We start from the raw sequence: 19,918 nt of genomic DNA, 5'->3' as shown, positions 1-19,918 counted from the left end.
TGATCTTAACGGAAGAGAAAATATCTAGATATATCTGCCATTTAATTTGGGATGAAAATACAAGATTCCATTTCGTAATAAAACATTTAAGTATTTTCCTATGTTTCATGGAGTTTCTACAGGCAAGAGCTGCTCATAATCGGATTATAAACAAAATCTGTTCTAGTCCACGACGCTTCAGGTGATATGATAGGGCAGCTCTAGCAAAGGAGAGATTCACTACTGGCGCTACAAGTGATAATCGATCTCCAAAGCTCTAAACATAAGTCTGTCCTCTGAATCAAAGGCCTTACTCCACCTGTTAAAGCCTGGCAGTATTTGTATCATCACCAGAAGCTACATTCTTCCCATGGTAACGCTGAATAAATGAGAAATATTTTGATCAACAAGAGGTGGTATTGGTAACGTAAAAAAAAACAAAGATAGGAGATGTAGTGGAATATTATAAACACAGGTAGACTTTGAACTTGCCTGCTTCCCAAATGTAAAAGGCACGTATTTATATTTGATCATGTGCATTATTTGCCTCTTCATTGTTGAAACGAACAGAATCAACCAATAGAAAAGAAGAATTGGCCAAAATACTGGCACGTCAAAAGCACTGAAGAAGGTCAGCACAAAAACAAAGCAGAATGCCTTTGTGAGAGAATGCCTGCAATTGAATTACCAAGAACATAGAAAGGATAAGAATTTAGATGTACACTACATAAATTCAAAGCTGGTTCATGAATGAAAAAATAAAGGAATTAGGACATAATCCCCAAGTATTCTATCATGTTAAAAATGGGAGAAGTCCAGAGCAGCAAAAGATTTCAACCATGCTTTTTTCATTGCTCTCAACTATGGATTACAGGACGTAAACATTAAACTTGTCTTGCATAGAATCTCAGAGGCAGGGAGAAACAAAACACGGACGCCCAAAGTATTGCTAGTCAACGAAACAATACATAGTAATATTTGATATGTCCATAAAGAACACAGCTCATCCACAAATATGCTTAGGGGATTTATGTCACTCATAGAGTCATACTGGAGCTTGATGACGTTGACTACTGGCACAAAATCAACAGACGATAACATTGTTCAAGGGCAATAATTCTAACAAAGGGGTTGTTTTACATGCAAAAGATACCATCTTATTTCAGCACAGAGAAAAATTTGATTGAAGAGGCAAACCAATGGTTTCATTTTTATCACTTAATGCTACAAGACACCAAGAGGGACCTCTCAATAATTCCCTGCTTCATTTAACCAGTGTCCTCAAAATCTATTATACAGATAAAATGTGAATAGGACACAATAAAGAAATTAAAAGAAATTAGTACGCGGCATAACATGATGATATCTATTCAAAGATAAATGTTTGTGTATAAACGTCAGCGTCCATGAGTATTTACAGAAATTTAATTTATATTTTTATTCAAATCTTGCAAAATTCAATTAAAAATCACAACACAAATTTCTCAAGACTTACCAAATCAATTGAACCTAAAGTCAAAGCAACCATTAGCCAAAATTCATACAGCCACTCGACCTCCAAGTCCCGAACGCCCTCAAAATTTGAAGAATATGGAATAGGATTATAGGAAGTAAATGAATGGATCAATGCAACTTTATCGTTTTTATCTATAAACTTATTTTGAATAAGTCTGACAAAGCCGTGGCCATGCCTACATGGCAACTCAACTTAGTTTTTTAAGCTTTTACCATACAACATTGGTTTTGTCAGGGAGAATACCCATCTCTGTGTGTTATATTAGTTTGATACTGCACTAAGTCATTTCATAACGAGTTGCGGCATTTCGTCTCGGGCAAAACTATACCAAGAACGAGATCAAGAATAAATTTACGAATCTCAATGATTTTCCAACATATTTAGTTATATAAGTGACCATCAATTTGGATTGCTGCACATGCTCGCTCCAATTTGGATAGTTACACTTGCTCACTGGTATTGGCAACCAGCAGACTAAGTGTAGCAGCTCTGCGGAATTTATAGGGAATGACTGGTTTTGTTCCGAACACCAATTTTCTATCTTCAAAAAATAACAGCATTAACTGATTTTCATTTGTTTTCTAAAAGCTCATTTTAACAAATCCCAACATAATTATTCTTTTTATTCAAATTTTCATATCTCTCGAAATATACATTATTATTACATTACACCATTTTAAATATCTCTGAAATTTTTTAATCATGCATGATATTAAAAATTCAATTACCAACCAAAAACTTGAACAATTTGGCTATTAGAGTAAACGTTGTTTTGAAAAAACAGAACCACACGTTCATTTCATTACCTAATATATTAAAACTCATTTTTTTTCTGAAAACAAATATCTGGGAACACGGGAAACAAAAACCAGACATACCCCTAGCATCTATGGAGATATCCATAATCTATAAATACTAAGCTGGGTCATCCATCCATATACACTTGCCTCCTCATATCTAATTGCTCCTGATTCTTTGATAGGAAGTCTGCACATAGTGCCTCCTACAAAAAATATATCTCCCCTCTTCCAGAGATGCCATTTCTAAAGTGTTTGCTGCGAGCCTACGACTAATTAGGATCCTTGACATTATTTTATTCCACTTATCGTTTTCGAGGTGGGTTTGAACATGTTTATTGAACAACTCAAAACTATGATAGAACTACTTAAATCAAATGCAAAGCCTTATATCTCACATATGATAACACAAGAAATATCAAGCTTCAAATCGCTTAGTTAATGAATTCATCATTTCTATGAACATAACTTCGCAAACATGTAATAATCGCCCATATGACAAGGTGCAATTTTGTGTCTATCTTTAACACACGCATAAACGTGTTAGCCGCTGAGATCAGCAACATTTGCTCTAGCATAGCACAAGATTGTCGATTTCAGAACAATCACGGATTCAATAAATGAGATTTTATCTAACCAGAACTTAAACTCGGGGAGACGGCGGACAAAGGGGCGGAACTCCTCGGAGCCCCGAGTAGGGAGCGTGGGGCCGTCGTTCAGCTCTCGGATTTCGGGATCCACCTGTGGCGACAAAAACGCAATCAACAGCTGCAGGATGTAGATTCCCAGACCGTACGTGGTGATGTAGAAGCCCTGCAATATGTACACACGCAATGCGTACATGAAAGCGATCACCGACAGGAAGATCCACCGGTACAGTACCAACGGAGTCGATTTATCCAGTAAGTGCTGGTACCACTGCCACATCGCGTGGCTGAATTGCGCCGCGGCGGAGGCGGCGGAAGTATCGCCGAGGTCGCCTGTTCCGCCACCCGCATTCATTTTAGTTTATAATCCGTTTTTTAAAATAATAACAATAAAATGTTTTTGTGACTTTCGAAAATGTTTTGTACAAAAAGAAAATACATGTGTGTGAATTGACTAGTTATTTTATTCTCCAAAGGCTTAAAATGAGGTTAAGATGACGTTTGATTAAATTTATTTTAAATCAGAGAGTATGATGGGAACAATGATCCAGAATAACATTTGGCCCGATTCGAGAACATGTTCATGTTACATTAGCACGAGGACAAAATCAAGTGTAAAGTTTTCTTCACCGCGTTGGTGGACTCAGCCCAACGACGGTTTGACAAACTCGAGCCACAAAGTATCCACTCTTTCGACAATTTCTAGAATATTTTCTTGCATCATTTCTGTGGAAGCAAGACATATAAGAAGACTGATTTAGTCTGTTCGAGGTTAAGCTGAATGGACACGAATCATTATGGGTTTATATCCGCAAGTTTAACAAAGCAGTCCTGGAAATACCATCTTGTGCTCCTGTAAACAAAATCACAACTTTTACGTAAGGACTCCGGGAAGGAGATTTTTTATGGTCTCTGGTAAAGAAATTGCCCCGGGATTTTGAAGATATGATATCTCGAAAATAAAAGTACATCAATATTGAAAAGATCCAGAGACAGAAGAGGGAAGCCATGAAGAAAGAAAGAGGGAACCAAGTAGGGAAAATAGAGGACCAGATACAAAGAAGAAACCCTCTCGAGCAATTTTCTCAATATACACCCTTGAAGATTTCAAAAATTGAGCAGCACACCTCTGTGATGAAGATAAGGATATCAAAGAGGTACATTCTCGACCAAATTCTATCGAAGTTGGTCTGTCAATAAAGAAAACTCGAGGAATCCACGAGCCCAGGTCCCATCATCCCTGCCAACACCCAAGGTTGCCAATCCAGATCGAGAAATCATGATAAGCCCTTTCAATGATACAAGGTTTGAGTTGACCAAAGCCGTGGAAAATCCCCTACCTTGAGAGTGATCAAAATGATTTCGGGAGTATCTACATATTGTGATTTTAACCGAATCAGTGCCTGAGCATCTCGGAACAGACATCGACTATAGGCCCACAAGTATGGATCAACATACCTTGAAATCATTAGTATATCAACCAACACACATAGGGACGATGTGACAACACTAAAAGTAATATGAGTTGTTAGTCGTAACAGTGTGAGAAGGCAAGGCGTGGGCAGCTGTCTGATCACGAAGAGTGACCGAGCACTAAAAACAAGGTCGTCGTTACTTTTTCTCATATAAATACTCAAGTTTGCTCGATCATTAGATATATTCTCTCAACATTTTCACAAGCACTATATATTCTCTATACAACACTTTCCTTTGCGTGAATAATCGACTAAATTGAGCGTCGGAGTGGCTACACCAGAATTTTTTCTGGGGCCCCACTAACGTTCTTTGCTCTTCTAAGTGTACGGAAGCCCTTTTGCCTGATAACTAGCATTCGCAAAAATGAACAGAACCTGATCCGGTAAATTGTTCATCCACCTCATCTAATTAATCATAAGTGATAGACAAAATTGAATTTGTATATAAAATATAGATTACAATGCTACATGTAAATGTAAATTAAAGCGAGAAAACTAAAAAAATGGGATAAGAATGACTTGAAAATATCATAAATAAAAACTAATTGAAAAATTAGATGTAGGACAATTGAAAAAAGATGAGTTGAAGCTGTGTACAAGGTGGGCTTCCTCACCTTATTTCAATTCAATGGGCGAGAAAATGGTGCGATAAAGCAATCTTTGCACGATAGTGTAGGTGGTCCGTGCGAGGGATGGTGAAGTTCCCTTGAACATATTTTTTGTTTTTTAAAATATTCAAATAATTCAGATAATTAATAAAAGATTTAAAAAATAATAAATTTAAATAATTAATAATAGTGTTAAAAAAGGAAATGACTGGTAAGGATGATCGGTAATTTTTTTTAAAAATTATTTTATTTTGTGTATTTTTCTGTAAGCTTTTATATTTTAGTTATGTGTAATTTTATTTTTTTTAATCACGTGTAATTTTTATTTGTTCTTAATTATTTTTTTTAATTGAATAAAAAACTCAAATTTTAGTATCATCTCTGTAACATCGTCTCGAACGCTGACACATCGTGAGAGCTTCAGCTCACTAACATCCTCTAACTATTGAACATTATCTAAAAAAAAGGGGGAAAGTTGGTTTGTAAATTGATGTGGATTTATGTGTTGAAAAGTAGGTTTTAAAATTGAATAATTTATTTATTTTTCTCGTTAATACTCAACAGTTAAATGATGACGTCAAATTTTTATGTACAAAGATTACTAAAAATATATATATAACCATTGAGTGGATTTTGCAATTTTCGGAAAATCATGGGTCCTTCGCAAATAAGAAGTGCGTTTCTTACTGTGCTGAAACCGGTAAGCACGGCGACCCAATCCATGGCCGCTCCGCTCCTCCTGAGAGCTCTACCTTTCCTCCGCCACCGCCTTATTCCGCAGCACATACGACGCATAACTGGGCCAGTAACTCTCCGTTCCTGGTGCGGCACTGCAGAATCAAGTCGGATCGACAGTGACTCGCCGTCTCTGGGTAAAATCCCCAGCTCACGGACTGCTAATGACCAGAGACATTATTCGAGATGGGATGACCCAGATTTTCGGAAATGGAAAGATAAAGAAGCTGAAATACTTAAAGACATTGAGCCCATTATTTGTCTCACCAAAGAAATCCTCCACTCCGACAGGTAAACAATTTTCGCTTGATCTCGTTCTTTTGCTGGGATTCTTTTTAAATTGAGTTTGTGCTGGTTCGATCACTTGGGGTTTGCGGTCACTGCATTTCCTCTTTATATAGTCTATGGTATGACGAACACTGCTTATCTTCTTGTTGGCTATATGTTGTCCCCTTTTTACGACGGAAAGATAGATTTTTGGAGCCCTTTGATCAAAACCGATGGGGTACAACGTTTTTGCTTTGCATGTAAATGGCGAGTTTCCGCTGAATACTATATGTTGTGTAAATGTTATTATTTTCTGATATTTTAGGTGATTATGCTATTAGCATGATCCATAGTCGTCACTTATATTCAAATTGTTCATGTTAGAAGAGGCAATTCGTGCCTTTGGATTCTTGAAATTGCAAAAGCATATGCTCCATCTAAGAATTCAGTTGAACTTTTAAGCTAAATGGTTCTTTTTCCTTGAGGTTCTCCAAAGTGGCTAACTTATTTTTTTGAAAGGCCAAAGTGGTTAACTTGATAGATAGTGTAGTTTAGTTTGCTGATTTCAAAAGTGATTCCTCCTCAATTAATTTGATGAAACGTGTCTGAGCTTGAAGGAATAGAACATGTGGCTAGGAAATATGTGATTTTCCTCTTTCCTTTCCATTGGTATAGCTGGTTGTGTTTGGATTGATGGACTTGAGGTCATGAATTTCAAAATCCATTAATTGTGAATTCCTCAATTTGCGTAGATGGACAAAGTTGAACAAAGTTGAAGTGAATTTCAAGTCCACTCCGTATCAAGCTATGTAATTTTAATAGTAATAGTAGTGAATTTCAAATATACCTAAGATGAGTGTCAATTGTTATTCTAAATACATCCCTCAAATATCTCTCCAAAACAAATCTCTCCCTCCAAATCAAATCCATCAATCAAAGCACAACCTCAGCCTCAACCTATCTCCATTTTTTGGTATCCTTTCCCGTGCGAAGCATAATCTGCAAAAAAATGCCAGATTTTTTAACAAAAAAGTGTGATTGAGGATGTCATTTTAAGAAGGACTTTAGAAGAGATTGTAGTAAAAGTTTATCAAGATCTGATGAGTTGTAATTGCTGATTTTCTGTGTTTCCTGTGGTGTATTCTTGGGCAGCGAATAGGTTTGACCATTATTCTGAAACCAAATGTTCCAGTTCAACTAAATGTTGGAACAAGTTTCCGTTCCATTTCTGAATTTGTTATGGTTTGAATAGGTTTTATTGGAAGTTGACACCTTTACAATTTGAATGCCAAGAAAAAGCAGGGGTATGAGTATGATTGGGTCATCAAACTATCAAATTAATTAAATATATTTGTCAATAATGAAACATTATGAATTTTTATATTTCAATTGTAAAAACTAAAATAAAATAGGGTTTTAAATTTAATCTGCATTAAAGAAGTAATTTAAATTATATCATTAAATTATTTGCATATATTGGGGGCCTAAAAAACTTAAGATGTGTTTATAATTCTGGCAAAGATTTCATGCAGTTTTGATTTTGATTCCAATTTATCATTTCTAGAAATCGAAACTGAAATATATGTGCTTACTTTAGCTTTTGGTTTTCTAATCGAAACCGAAAAACAATTTCGACTTTGGTTGCTAGAAGATGGTTCCTGTTTCTGGCTTCTTTGAACAAGAATCGTGGGTCTATGGTATGTTGTTTTATTTCATTTAGATAAAGTGGCCGATTTCCTTCATAACTTTTCTAAGTTTTATTATAAACTTTCCTGTGGAATCAAGCTATCCGAGGACTAGTTCATCGAACAGCTGGAGACATAGAATGTTCTGTTAAGATCATGGACTTGGGACCAACTCCACCCCAAAAACTATCTCTAGAGGGAAGATTGTCCAAGTCCATATGTACAACTCACAATAACTTAATCTGTCCGATGTGGAATATAACACACACACACCCTCAGGCCAAGAAATAAACAATTAGAGTGTGATGTTTACAAGACATTAGCGGATGGCCCATTAGGACATTCCAACACATAATAGTGGGTCTAGACTCTGATCTCATGTCAAGATCATAGACTTGTGTGTAACTTAACCCAAAAGTTAGCTCAATGGGAGGATTGTTCAAGTCCATATATACAACTTTCGAGAACTTAATTCAACCGAAGTGGCACATTTAACATGTTATATTCGGAAATTTGAGTATTCAACACACATCTTTTCTTCCATAGCTTGCTGTACCTTTCTGTTGAGCTTTTCTAGAACTTGAAGGGGTGCCTTTCTCAGATTCTGATCACTCTTTCTCTAACCAAACCTATGCAGCTCATTTTTGCCATAGACACCTGCCAAAACAATCTATCTTACCATTTCAGACGTGTCCCAGTTTAAATGCAGTTTCTAGTGGCTTTCTAAACCAGTTTCTTAAATGCCTATTTACCCAAATAGATTTTGATGGATCATTTAAAATTGCTTTAATACTTCATCTAAGGTTTTTCCTTTTTAACAAGGGAATAGGTTTCCAGGGGAATGATGTGGTCAAGGTTTGTGAAAAATGTGATAAAACTAGCTGACTTGCGTGTTTTTTTAACTATAGAATAGCTCTATGACAATTAGAGCCCACTAAAAAAGGAAACCGCAAACACTTGTATTAGCTGACTTCTGTGTTATTCAATCAGAAAGATTCAATGAGATTTTTATTGATTTCATTTTAGCTAATAACTAGTTGAGATGTTTAATGGCTTTTTGTACTGGTTACCGTGTCTAACACATACATAGATGTGACTAATAGTGCCAAAATGAATAAATAACAAATTATGTTTAGCATTTGCAAATAAAATTGTATGCATGTCTTCTTTATTTCAGTTAATGAAAGATTTGCTACATGTGCAATGACACATAACACATTCACATTTTTTTTGGAATGGCTAGAAGTTATTTAAATGCAATCTCCTTGGGCCATGGCTTCTTATTTTTAAACTTGAATTTCTAATAGCTTGGTTGATAAAAATTTGGCAATTGTCAAGCAGTAGTGATTGCCACCCTTGCATCTTATGCCCTTTTTATTTATGGCAAACTGAGGTGTAGCATGATGTCATTGTTTGCCAATAAGACATTCCCAATCAGTGTTTGAGCCAAATATGTGTCCTTCCCTTGATTCCTACTGAAAATTCAACATGGCAGCATCGTCCCATGTCACATTTTCTTTTTTATCTTTCTCTCGCAACTAAAACAGTATTGTGCTCATGGATGTTTAGACAGTCTTTTGCAGCCCTTTGACTGAGTGTGCTGTTTGTTCTAGATACATGGATGGAGAACGACTTACCCATGAAGACGAGAAAGTTGTGGTCGATAAACTTCTTGTGCATCATCCTCATTCTGAAGATAAGATTGGATGTGGACTGGATTCAATTATGGTCAGTTTCAATATGTTTGCTACTTATTTCAAACTCGATTATCCTGTTGTTTATCCACTTGATTTTTTGTTTTATTCACTTGTTTTTTTCAATATGTGGAACATTTTTTGTTCGATTGATTTATGTTTAGTTGTATAACCTGGGGAGGAATTTATTCCTGATTTATTTTAAGTTTTGTTAATATCCTACATTAACAATACCCATGTAGGGTATCAATATGGAATGCCAGAACAGGTTTTACAATTGTTTCGGATATTGTTTGATTGATATTCTTCGGTTTGGTAGTGTTCAAGTTTCAAGTCGCAAAATGGTACTCGAGATTGGAGGCAACTTGCTTAGAAGTTGGCAAAAAAATATATATTCATGTTTAAATTCGTATTTGTGGTCAAAATTGACTTGTTTCACCTCGCTTAAATTCAAAAAATAAAGTGTTTCAAAAGAAAGGAAGAGAAGTTTTAGAAACCATTCATCTGATATGAGCTAAATATGGTCTTTCTTCCAAGTTGCAAACATGTTACTCTGTTTTATTTTGCATGAAAATAATGCTATGTCTCCAAGAAGGTTTCATCTGAAATCGACTGTTAAAAGTAATCGAACTCGGTCATTGATTTTAAATATTTAGACAACAAAATTATATTCTCAATCGTGCTCTCCTTTATAATATGTTCAATTTCAGTTTTTACATGTTGTCATCAAAGACGAAAAATGGAGCATGGCAACTCTCTTGACCATGAAGGCTAGATTGTTCTCAATTCACATCGATATTAGTTTTACCTTCCTCCCTCCCTCCTACATACTGAGGCTAATAATGTATTCTATTGTTTAAGACCATCTAATGATATACGTTTATGGGAGGTCTGTCTTCTTGGATGACCATTTCTATTGGGCAACCTGTTTATTAATAAATCAGTTACCATTCTGGATCCTGCGGGATCTACATGATATAATGGTTATATATGGATGTGGTTTTTTTCTCTAAAGGGGGTAAGAAAATTTTGTGGATATATAGAGTTCATTTATATGTAAAATGTTTAGATCTTGGAGTTTGTACATGTATTTTCATGGATTGATCCATGTTCTTCAAACAAAGACAATATAATTGTGTTAATTATCATGAACATCAAAGTGGAGTTTAATAGTTGTTCATTGCTTCATCGAACCACCTAAGTGTTTCTATCATTGACCAGTCGAACTCGTAACTTCATCACTTCAACTTTTTATGTAGGTTGATCGACATCCCCAGTTCAAGCATTCAAGATGCCTTTTTGTGGTACGAACCGACGGTGGATGGATTGATTTCTCCTACCAGAAATGTATCCGGGCCTACATTCGAGATAAGTACGCTTCCCACGCCGAAAGATTTATAAAAGAGCATTTTAAGCGCAGCAGTTGCTAAATTTTCTTGAAGGCACTTTCTCCTTACATCTTCAGTCTCGCCATTGTTCGAGGCTTTCTTGATTACCTTATAATATGGCATTCTAGATTGGCTGTTGATGATATAAAGAAGTAATGAATTTTGTTGTGCTTGTCGGGAGAATCCATTTTTAATGGATTTGTTTAATTTGTGAATTAGGAAAGGTGATTTATGAGTAGCATATAAATTCTCTTTACTGCTGCTGTATTTTGTTAAGTAGCTGTTCGTTGCAGCAGATACTGTTCTATTAATGAGCTGCTCTTTAACGCAAGGAATTCGAGCATTTAAGAGAGAGCTTTAAAAGGCCCCTATTTTTATATATTTAAGTTTTTTTATTTTATTTTATTTTTTTTGCTATTAATTTCTTTATTTTATTTAAAAGTAAATTTGGCAATTTCGCTATATGTATTACTATAATTAATTTGACAGCATCGCGGTCCTAGTCAAATTACCATTGCTTCTTTTGTGTAATTTTCTTTTCGTTTTTTGAAGAAATTATTTTGGGTAATTTTGTGTGAGGTGAAAAAAAAAAGTGGTGGCCTTTACCTGATTGTGACAACATGATGTTGTACCTTGCAACCTTTACATCCAACTGTACCAACAATGTCGCATCAAAATTAAGCAATCCAATTGCCAAAAATTTCCACTCCATCGTTTGAGTTCTGTGCTTCGAGTTTTTATTCAAAACAAGTCAAAATTTAGCGTATAAACATATACATAGCATGTGGTGTGATAATTTTATCGACCACGGGTCAGATTTGGCTACGGGAGATCTGATTCAAGTGACCAAATAAAATCGTTTGATCCATCATGTCAAATTTAAAGTGACCAAATGTAATCGTTTCATCTATGTTGTCAAATCTGATTATCAAATATAGATCTTCACGAGAATACTATATATGTTAGTTAGGTGGCTTTGAAGTTTGTTAACAATGTATTCATTGTTGAGAAGAAGATGTTCCAGCCTAATGGGTGTCCACCTTCAAATCCGCACAAACACGCTCACATAAAAATACGAGAGACTTTACGTGTTTTTGAGAGTACACAACGACCAATTACACATTCCTACGGTACCTCATTTGGAGGTCAAGACCTCGTCTCATGAGAGTAACTCGTCCGAAAGCAAGCTTAAAGTCCTGACGGTCATCATCGGTACTCCTCGGGCGACATTTTATACAAGCGTCGTCGGCTAACGGGGCAAAGGCACATATATATATATACAGTGTCATACTACTTAAAGAATTCATTCATTGATTTTTGTATCAATGTTTTTATAAAAAGAAATTATGATCTGATTACATTAAGTATATAAACGACAACAGAATCCAAAAGAAGTGGCAAGATGAATGAGAGAGGTTGAGCAGTATGCATTTGTCGTGTCCACAAAAACCAGCCTTCTTTTGTAGCGATGATGATGCAGAATCGAAATGGTTCCGTGGGATTGAACTGTTCCACATGCCAATTGACAGAGGGCTCTTAATTCCACCAATTAATGTAGCTTGGCTTCACGTTGAGCAAGCTTTTGTTATCTCTAATCCATACCAGCTGGGATATAGTACTTGGTGAATCTATCATTATATCTTCCATTTCACGTGCGACCAATTAGTTCACATTATTCTATTTCTTGGTCAATTTATGCAACTTAGACTAATGTTTTTAAATTATTCGTTTTTCCGCAACTGTTATTCTTTGTGTTCATTGAGTAAACCATCGGACTAATTAACGCAATAGTCATCAATTTACGTTAGCCAGGTAAATAATACTGCGCAAGTCAGGTGAAACAGACTCATTCAAGTAGATATTGGTAAGAGAAATCAAACTCGTGATTATTGATGAAACGTTCATATGTTCCATCAGTACTTGTCTATGTATGCAATGTTACACGTACGAAGCATTTAAGAAAATTTCGCAACATGTGAATATTATCCATTAGATTTTGAATTATTTATGTTGTTTTAAATTTGATAGCGAATAAAGTGTTAAAATGTCTGATATTCGAAGACAATCAAATATATCAATGAGAAATTCAAATGTTGATAGCTATGATTATTGAATTATTAAATGAAAAATATATAGTATTATTTTTTGAGAAGTAACTTATTTTTATTAATCAATCATGTAAATTATTTTGAAGTTCTTATTTAGAATATACAAATATAAAATTTTATAATAAAAGAATAGATTCTATGAGTAGATCTTTTGTATGTTAATCATACACATGTACATCAATTTTAGGTTGGTGTTATATGTTTGCATGTCCAAAAAAATATAAAAATGTTTAATAAAAAATTATACACTCCTCCACTTTGTAGTCTGAACCCTGATTATAGAAAAGTCCAATTAATTAAATAATATTTATGAATAATTATATCAGGAAGTAATGGACTAGTAAAAAAAAAAGTCTATATAATTGAAACATAGGGTTTGGGTCTGCACATTTTGTGCGTGTGAGTTGTGTGAATTACATAGGGAATGAATCCAGGGAGGAAAATTATTTCAGCATTTAATTTTCCAATTATACGTAATAAATTCTCTTTTATGTTGTAAAATTATTGTCTCAGTCCTAGTCTCTTTTGATTCCAATCATCAATTAAATGATTTTTTTATTTTTATTCTTTAAAATTTTGATAGACAAATAATATATGAATTTGTAATATTTTTTATTTTTTATTAGTAACAGTTCAATTCGGTCAGTATATCATATGAATGATAAATAATTCAATTTGATGACGAGATTATTATCCTTGTTTGAATATGAATAATATAAAAAAATTATATAATAATTAATTATATCAATAATTTTAAATAATTATTTATATGCTCATACTTACTGATTTTATTATCTGTGTATTGTACGGATGAGATACTAGTTGATGATAATATGAGAGTAGATAATTGTAGTTGGTCCAAAAGGGGAAGAAAAATTATTAACTTTATATTATATTATTTAAAATATTTTTTACAATTTTAATAATTACAAATAAACTAAATTACTACTGCTTACAGCTACAAGCTGAGCCGATGAGGATATATGGAAAATTACTTTGAAAATTTCATATATTTAAAAACAGTTTTAGAACTAAATATGCTCTAAAATTTCCCAATTAGATTAAATAATAATTATACAATTTTTTGGTTTAAATGTGGTTGAGTGAGATAAATATTGAAAGAATCAATTTCATGCCTCATAGAAAACTTTCATACGTCAAGCTGTTGATAATATTGTATAATCTGGTTGGCTGAAAAGAGCCGTAAAAGAAGCTTGTGACATCTTATTGGTTAAGATTGATTTATGGTAAAGAGAGTGCTAACAACAAAAAAATATAAAATTGTTCTCTCGATTATATGAGGTAAATCCAGTATAACAAGTATGTCTCTCTCTGAACTCATGGATATAACAGCTCGATACATTGACACGCAAGCAGGTGCAACTCCTCACTACACTATAAGGAATAAAATTTACTTATATTGTCGACTATAACTTTTAATCTAGTTGTGAGAGTATGAACTTAAAAATATTAATTCATGTATTTTGTTGTCTTAATAATTAATTGTGAATCATGATCGCAATCTCATTATGGTGACGACAGCTGCTCTAAGTACTCAACATCAATCAACATATATATATATATATATATATATATATATATATAGCTGTAATATGGTGTATCTTTAATTGCTGCCATAAAACATCATAATTGCGTTCAAGTATCTTGATTACACACATTGCCCCCACCCATTTGCTCTAATTAATTCCATACATATAAATATATTATCAACTCATACACGCGATAATTCACGCACACAGATTTTTAACTTATCTGTTAACAAATCATATAGCTATATTTAAATTTACCAACTTTTATTGTATAAAATAAGTTCATCCATTGAAATGATCAAGATAGTTACTCTAACGTATTTGTGCATTATTAGATTAATAATAATAATAATAAATTTTCGTTATCTATCGTACCTTTCTTGATGCGGGACATGGTTTACGCGACGAGAGCGTGTCGAAATGTTGCATCAAGTTCAAAAACACACTTAAAAATCTACAAAAAAAATTTAGTTGTACTAGATGAATTATTTTTCATTATTGTAAAAAAAAAGTGTAGTATTTAAAAGACTCAAAAGTGAGAGAAAGATTCAAGTAACGGGAGGTCAGCATGGAGTTGATCTTTACTAGCATTTCCTTGCTTTCCTTTTGAATTTTGATTTGATTTAGTTGAATAAGATTTACCAGACATGGACGATCCAAAATTTTAGAATTATTTCGAAATATATTTATTATTATTATTATTATTACAACATAGAGGTGAGTGAGAGTGAGACGGGTGAGTTTTTTTGCTTTTATGTGAGTTCGAACTCACGAATCTCTTTCAAAGGAGAAAATTTATGTCGTTTTACTTGGACGAGGATGACTATTTTGAGTACATTTTAAAGAGATGCGTTGCTCATCGAAAAAATATTGTCCATATGACATATATTAAAGGATTCGTTTTTCTAAAATAAATATTAATCCACTCCTAAAAGATGATAAAAAAGAAGGCCTGCCGTAATGGCAACTTTGATCGGCTTACTTTTAATTTTTTTGTCGGGAAGATACCGTTGGCAAAGTATATACAGCCAAATACGTTTACAAAAGAAATTAAAGAGGCGTTGAAATTACGGGACAAAAGAAGAAAGAGAGAATAGTTCTGTATTTTTCTTCACTTTTTTTTTGGGATGCAATCATAGATATTATTGGATGTGATTATATGTGAATTTGTTTTTCGCCGTTGTCACGTAGATTATACCTATTATCTACTATTTAATAATACTTTCTTTTGTTACGATGAAATCCACAACAGTTGTTTCTCGACAAACACTGGTTAATCTTTTGGATCTTTTGTTAATATAATAACGTACAAATCATGTTAACTAGATATATCGCACCAAATAAACCGTAACAAGCTCACCAAAAAATTATTGATAAAAAACATTGAGCTCCTGACAATTGGCGGACAACTTGGGAGTAGATGTGTCAATTCGGGTGGGTTGGGTGAGTTCGGGTTGGGTTGATGCATGATAGTATCAAAAATATGTTCGACCCCTCCCCCGACCCGAACCAACAAAATAACTTCCAACTCGAACCTGACTCAACCCGATTTTATTTTTTATTTTTTTAAAAAATAATTAAATAATAATATTTTAATTTAAATACATAATAACAAAATTTCGTATGTATGATTTAAAATTTAATATCTAATTGTAAAAAATAAAATTTATTTATTAAATCAAATAAACAATTGTTTAAAAAAATACACAAAATAAATATTAAATTATGAAAATATATAATAAAAATTTTCAAACAAACAATACATAAAAATATATTAAATATTTATTAATTATATATATATTTTTTTTTAAATAAAAAATTTCGGGTCAAATACAAACTTAAAATCCTTAATTCAAATTTGATTTTTTTCGAGTCGAATCGGTCCGATTACCGGATCTTGTCACATTTTTGACACCCCTACCTGAGAGCAATGACATTAAAATTTATTAATAAGTGATGTTGATATATTTAGAATGTGAAAGAAAAAGTAGAGAAAAGAGGCAGTGGCGCTGTGAGCTTTGATTTATGAGCTTCTTTATCGACGCCGGTCTACTCCTTTATTTCCATCTTTCATTATTGCTTCTATTTTATTTCTTATGATATCTAATTATGTATCTCTTTAATTTTTATTTTTCTTTAAATAAATAAATAAATAAATATATATATATATATATATATATATATATTATTGATTTCTGTTATAACTTTCACCTATAATGTTATATTTTTATTTCTCAAATTAAATTTCAAAGATTGCGACATTGTGTAGATCATCAATAATAACTTGGTTGCTTGTCTTTTTTTTTCTTTTCTTTTTTCTATGGAAGTTGGCAGACAGATATTTAAATATCGACATGTATTGATACCTTGATATCAATTAATTCAAATCAATTGGACGAATTTTTTTAGAAACGAATTTTAAATAAATAGAATGTTCGTCAAAATTAGTCGATCCGAACACAACCTTATTTCATAACCAAAGAAATTACGTAGAAAATTTTACATAACGAGAAAGTTTTCTTCTTGGGTAATTTAAAAATATTGAAAATAAATAATCATAAATTTATAACTTTCATTTGTATCAAATTTACTTCATATGTTCCATTATATTTATAATTCATATATTGTGAAAATTACAACTGAAATTCATATGGTATGTAATTTAATACTAATTTATAAAATATTAACTTTTTCGTGTGGACCCTACTCTAGAACGGCCCACTGTACTGATACGTATTTTGGAGTTCTGGCCCATTTATTATACTAGCCCTAAAGCCCAACAGAAATACGATGTAGCTAGCCTGCATGTCTATCTTACGCACTCGCGCACTCTAGCTAGCTCGCACGCATGCTTCCATTTTCGGGATTCCTTGTCGGGTATACATCGAGATAATGTGTTTATCGTGTATATTTATGTAAATATGGATGAGACGATATTAATAAAACGTTAAATTTTAATCACGATTCATGATTAAGACCAAAATTGATTGAGGCTATTAATAATTAAATGAGCTCTTAGGATTTTGAAGGAGACAAAAATTTGTGTGAGACGGTCTCACGGATCGTATTTTGTCAGATAGGTCTATTATTTGGGTTATCTATGAAAAAAATTACTTTTTATGTTAAGAGTATTAATTTTTATTTGAATATCAGTAGGATCGATCAGTCTCACCGATAAAGATTCGTGACACCGTCTCACAAGAGACCTAATATTTGAATGAGCTTGTATTTTAATTAATAAAATTAATTTAGAGTAATAGTAATTCAAGAAAGCAAAATATAAGCTACACTGCTACAGCTCCTCTCACTCTTTTAAGTCTCCACCTTCCTCCACTTTCTCTTATTGGGATGGCTCAAAGCACATCTCAAGGCCACTCTTTCTTTACCGCTCTTTGTCCCTTTGTTGGACTATAATGAATGCACGCCTTGAAACTCTTCTTCCCGGAAGAGGATGTCTTTTCATCAACTAAACCCATTGTCCACCATCGATTCTTTGCATTGTGAGGAAGAGCATTGGGATTGTAATGAAGAAATTATAGAAAACAACGCAAGAAGCTATTTTTTCATCGCGGAAGAAGGGGTCGGGGACAGTGATTTGGACAAAGATAACAATAAGTTAATTAATTCTGAATCTTTTGTGGGTTTTTTGGAGCAGAAATCTTTGGGCGAAGATGAAGAATTGAAATGTTTATTGGCCAAAGAGAAGGGAAATGAAGTGTGCGGTGGATTTGAGCCGAGCCCATCTAGGGGTGAGGCAGTGGAGTGGATTCTAAAGGTTACTGGGTATTACTCCTTTTCTGCTCTAACTGCGGTTCTTGCAGTTAATTATCTGGATAGGTTTCTCTACAGTTTTCAGTCTCACAGAGAGAAGCCGTGGATGACTCAACTTGTTGCTGTGGCTTGTCTTTCTTTGGCTGCAAAAGTTGAGGAGACTCAAGTGCCTCTACTTTTAGACCTCCAAGTATGTGAAAAAGTTAAAAAATGTATTAGTAAATCTTGATGCATATTTTCCTTCGAATGTTGGATTTGTTGTGATTTTTTGTAGGATCTTCTGGGATGCAGTTAGATTTGATTTTTTAAATATTTTTTAATGTTATTTTAGGTGGAGGAGGCCAAGTATGTGTTTGAGTCAAAAACCATTCAAAGAATGGAGCTTTTGGTTCTTTCAACGCTTCAATGGAAGATGAATCCAGTCACCCCACATTCATTTCTTGATTACATTTCGAGGAATCTTGGATTAAAGAGCTCTTTCTCTAAAGATGTCCTCAGGAGATCCGAGTGCCTGCTTCTTTCCATTATTTCTGGTAGAAAACTAGATGTGTGTGTGTGTGTGTGTGTGTGTGTGTTTATATATATATATATTAACTTTAGTTTCAATAATTCTTCTTTGATAAATTTTCTTAACGGGTTTTTGTATTTTCTAAGTTTGATGTATAAAATCACTTGCAGATTGTAGAGCAGTGTGCCATCTACCTTCTGCATTGGCCACTGCCACAATGCTGTATGTTATAAATAGTGTTGAACCCACCATTGGAGTGCAATATCAAGATCACCTGATAAACATTCTTGGAACAAACAAGGTATTGATTCTTGCCATTTTCTCTCTAATCATGGTTCAAATCTCTGTTTTCCCCACAAATTTGACTTACAAATCTTGAAAAAAAACTATGAAATTATTACAGGAAAAAGTGGAAGACTGCTGCAGGTTCATACAAGATGTGGCCACAAGTGTGCACTTCTGCTCAAGCAACAAAAGAAAGTTCAGATCGTCGCCTTGCAGTCCCAATGGGGTATTGGAAGTCTCATTGGGCTCGGAAAGCTCAAACGATTCCTGGGCGGTGAAGAGTATCGCATCTGCCTCCTCCTCACCAGAGCCTTTGTCCAAGAAAACCAAGTCCCAGAGTCAAAATCATGCAATTTTCTGATATGATAATCCCCCCAAGAGTCCAAGTTCCCTCATTTTCATATTTTATTATTTCAAATTTGTCATAGACTAGAGATCAACATTTCATATATATGTTCAATAATATGTGTATGAACAAACTGTTTGCCATCTTGACTGAATTTCATTCATTTTCCGTAAAAATAAATTAAATTTTCATCGGTAAAAAAACATCAAATTCGCGACAAAAATGAACCGTAAGCATGCATCAGTCGTTTATGTTGGTATTTTGTCTGTATCAATGGTGGGGTATGGAGATCTAGCTGGGGCTGTACAGAGAGGCAACGATGATTGGCATTTTATCCAGATGAAGCCAAGAACTTAAGAACACGAACAATATTTTAATATTTTCGTATATAATCTTTGTTGTAAAATCTTGTGCGCGTGACTTTTTGTTTTTACATTCAGATTTTCATAGTGGTGAGTTTTCCAGTAGAGGAAGGGAAAAGGACTGGTGTGGGAGGGAATATCGATCGATAGAGAAAAGTGTAGAATTTGTTTGCATGTGAGGGGAGGAACAATTTGTC

The 19,918-nt window shown here is 33.8% G+C and overlaps 3 protein-coding genes across 3 annotated transcripts; 2 read left to right on the top strand and 1 right to left on the bottom strand.

Annotated features, from left to right (window-relative positions):
- LOC142551518 (protein RER1A-like) lies at positions 1-3,354 on the bottom strand. Its single transcript, XM_075660795.1, has 3 exons — positions 2,930-3,354; positions 472-652; positions 1-358 (listed from the first exon to the last, which is right to left on the bottom strand). Exons 1-3 carry the CDS (start codon positions 3,292-3,294, stop codon positions 302-304), a joined length of 603 nt encoding a protein of 200 aa, XP_075516910.1. The 5' UTR covers positions 3,295-3,354; the 3' UTR covers positions 1-301.
- A 2,300-nt stretch (positions 3,355-5,654) lies between these two features.
- Positions 5,655-11,122, top strand: LOC142551517 (protein DCL homolog, chloroplastic). The gene is made up of 3 exons (XM_075660794.1): positions 5,655-6,048; positions 9,323-9,437; positions 10,663-11,122. The coding sequence occupies exons 1-3, from the start codon at positions 5,675-5,677 to the stop codon at positions 10,831-10,833; spliced, it is 660 nt and encodes a 219-aa protein (XP_075516909.1). The 5' UTR covers positions 5,655-5,674; the 3' UTR covers positions 10,834-11,122.
- Positions 11,123-17,751: 6,629 nt separating this feature from the next.
- LOC142551515 (cyclin-D3-1-like) lies at positions 17,752-19,522 on the top strand. Its single transcript, XM_075660793.1, has 4 exons — positions 17,752-18,410; positions 18,552-18,753; positions 18,899-19,029; positions 19,132-19,522. Exons 1-4 carry the CDS (start codon positions 17,901-17,903, stop codon positions 19,372-19,374), a joined length of 1,086 nt encoding a protein of 361 aa, XP_075516908.1. The 5' UTR covers positions 17,752-17,900; the 3' UTR covers positions 19,375-19,522.
- Positions 19,523-19,918: the final 396 nt, after the last annotated feature.

Source organism: Primulina tabacum, chromosome 7 (assembly GCF_025594145.1).
Source record: "Primulina tabacum isolate GXHZ01 chromosome 7, ASM2559414v2, whole genome shotgun sequence".
In the NCBI taxonomy this organism is placed as follows: domain Eukaryota; kingdom Viridiplantae; phylum Streptophyta; class Magnoliopsida; order Lamiales; family Gesneriaceae; genus Primulina; species Primulina tabacum.
Note: the sequence above shows the minus strand (reverse complement) of the source record. Positions and strands in the feature narration are given on the sequence as shown.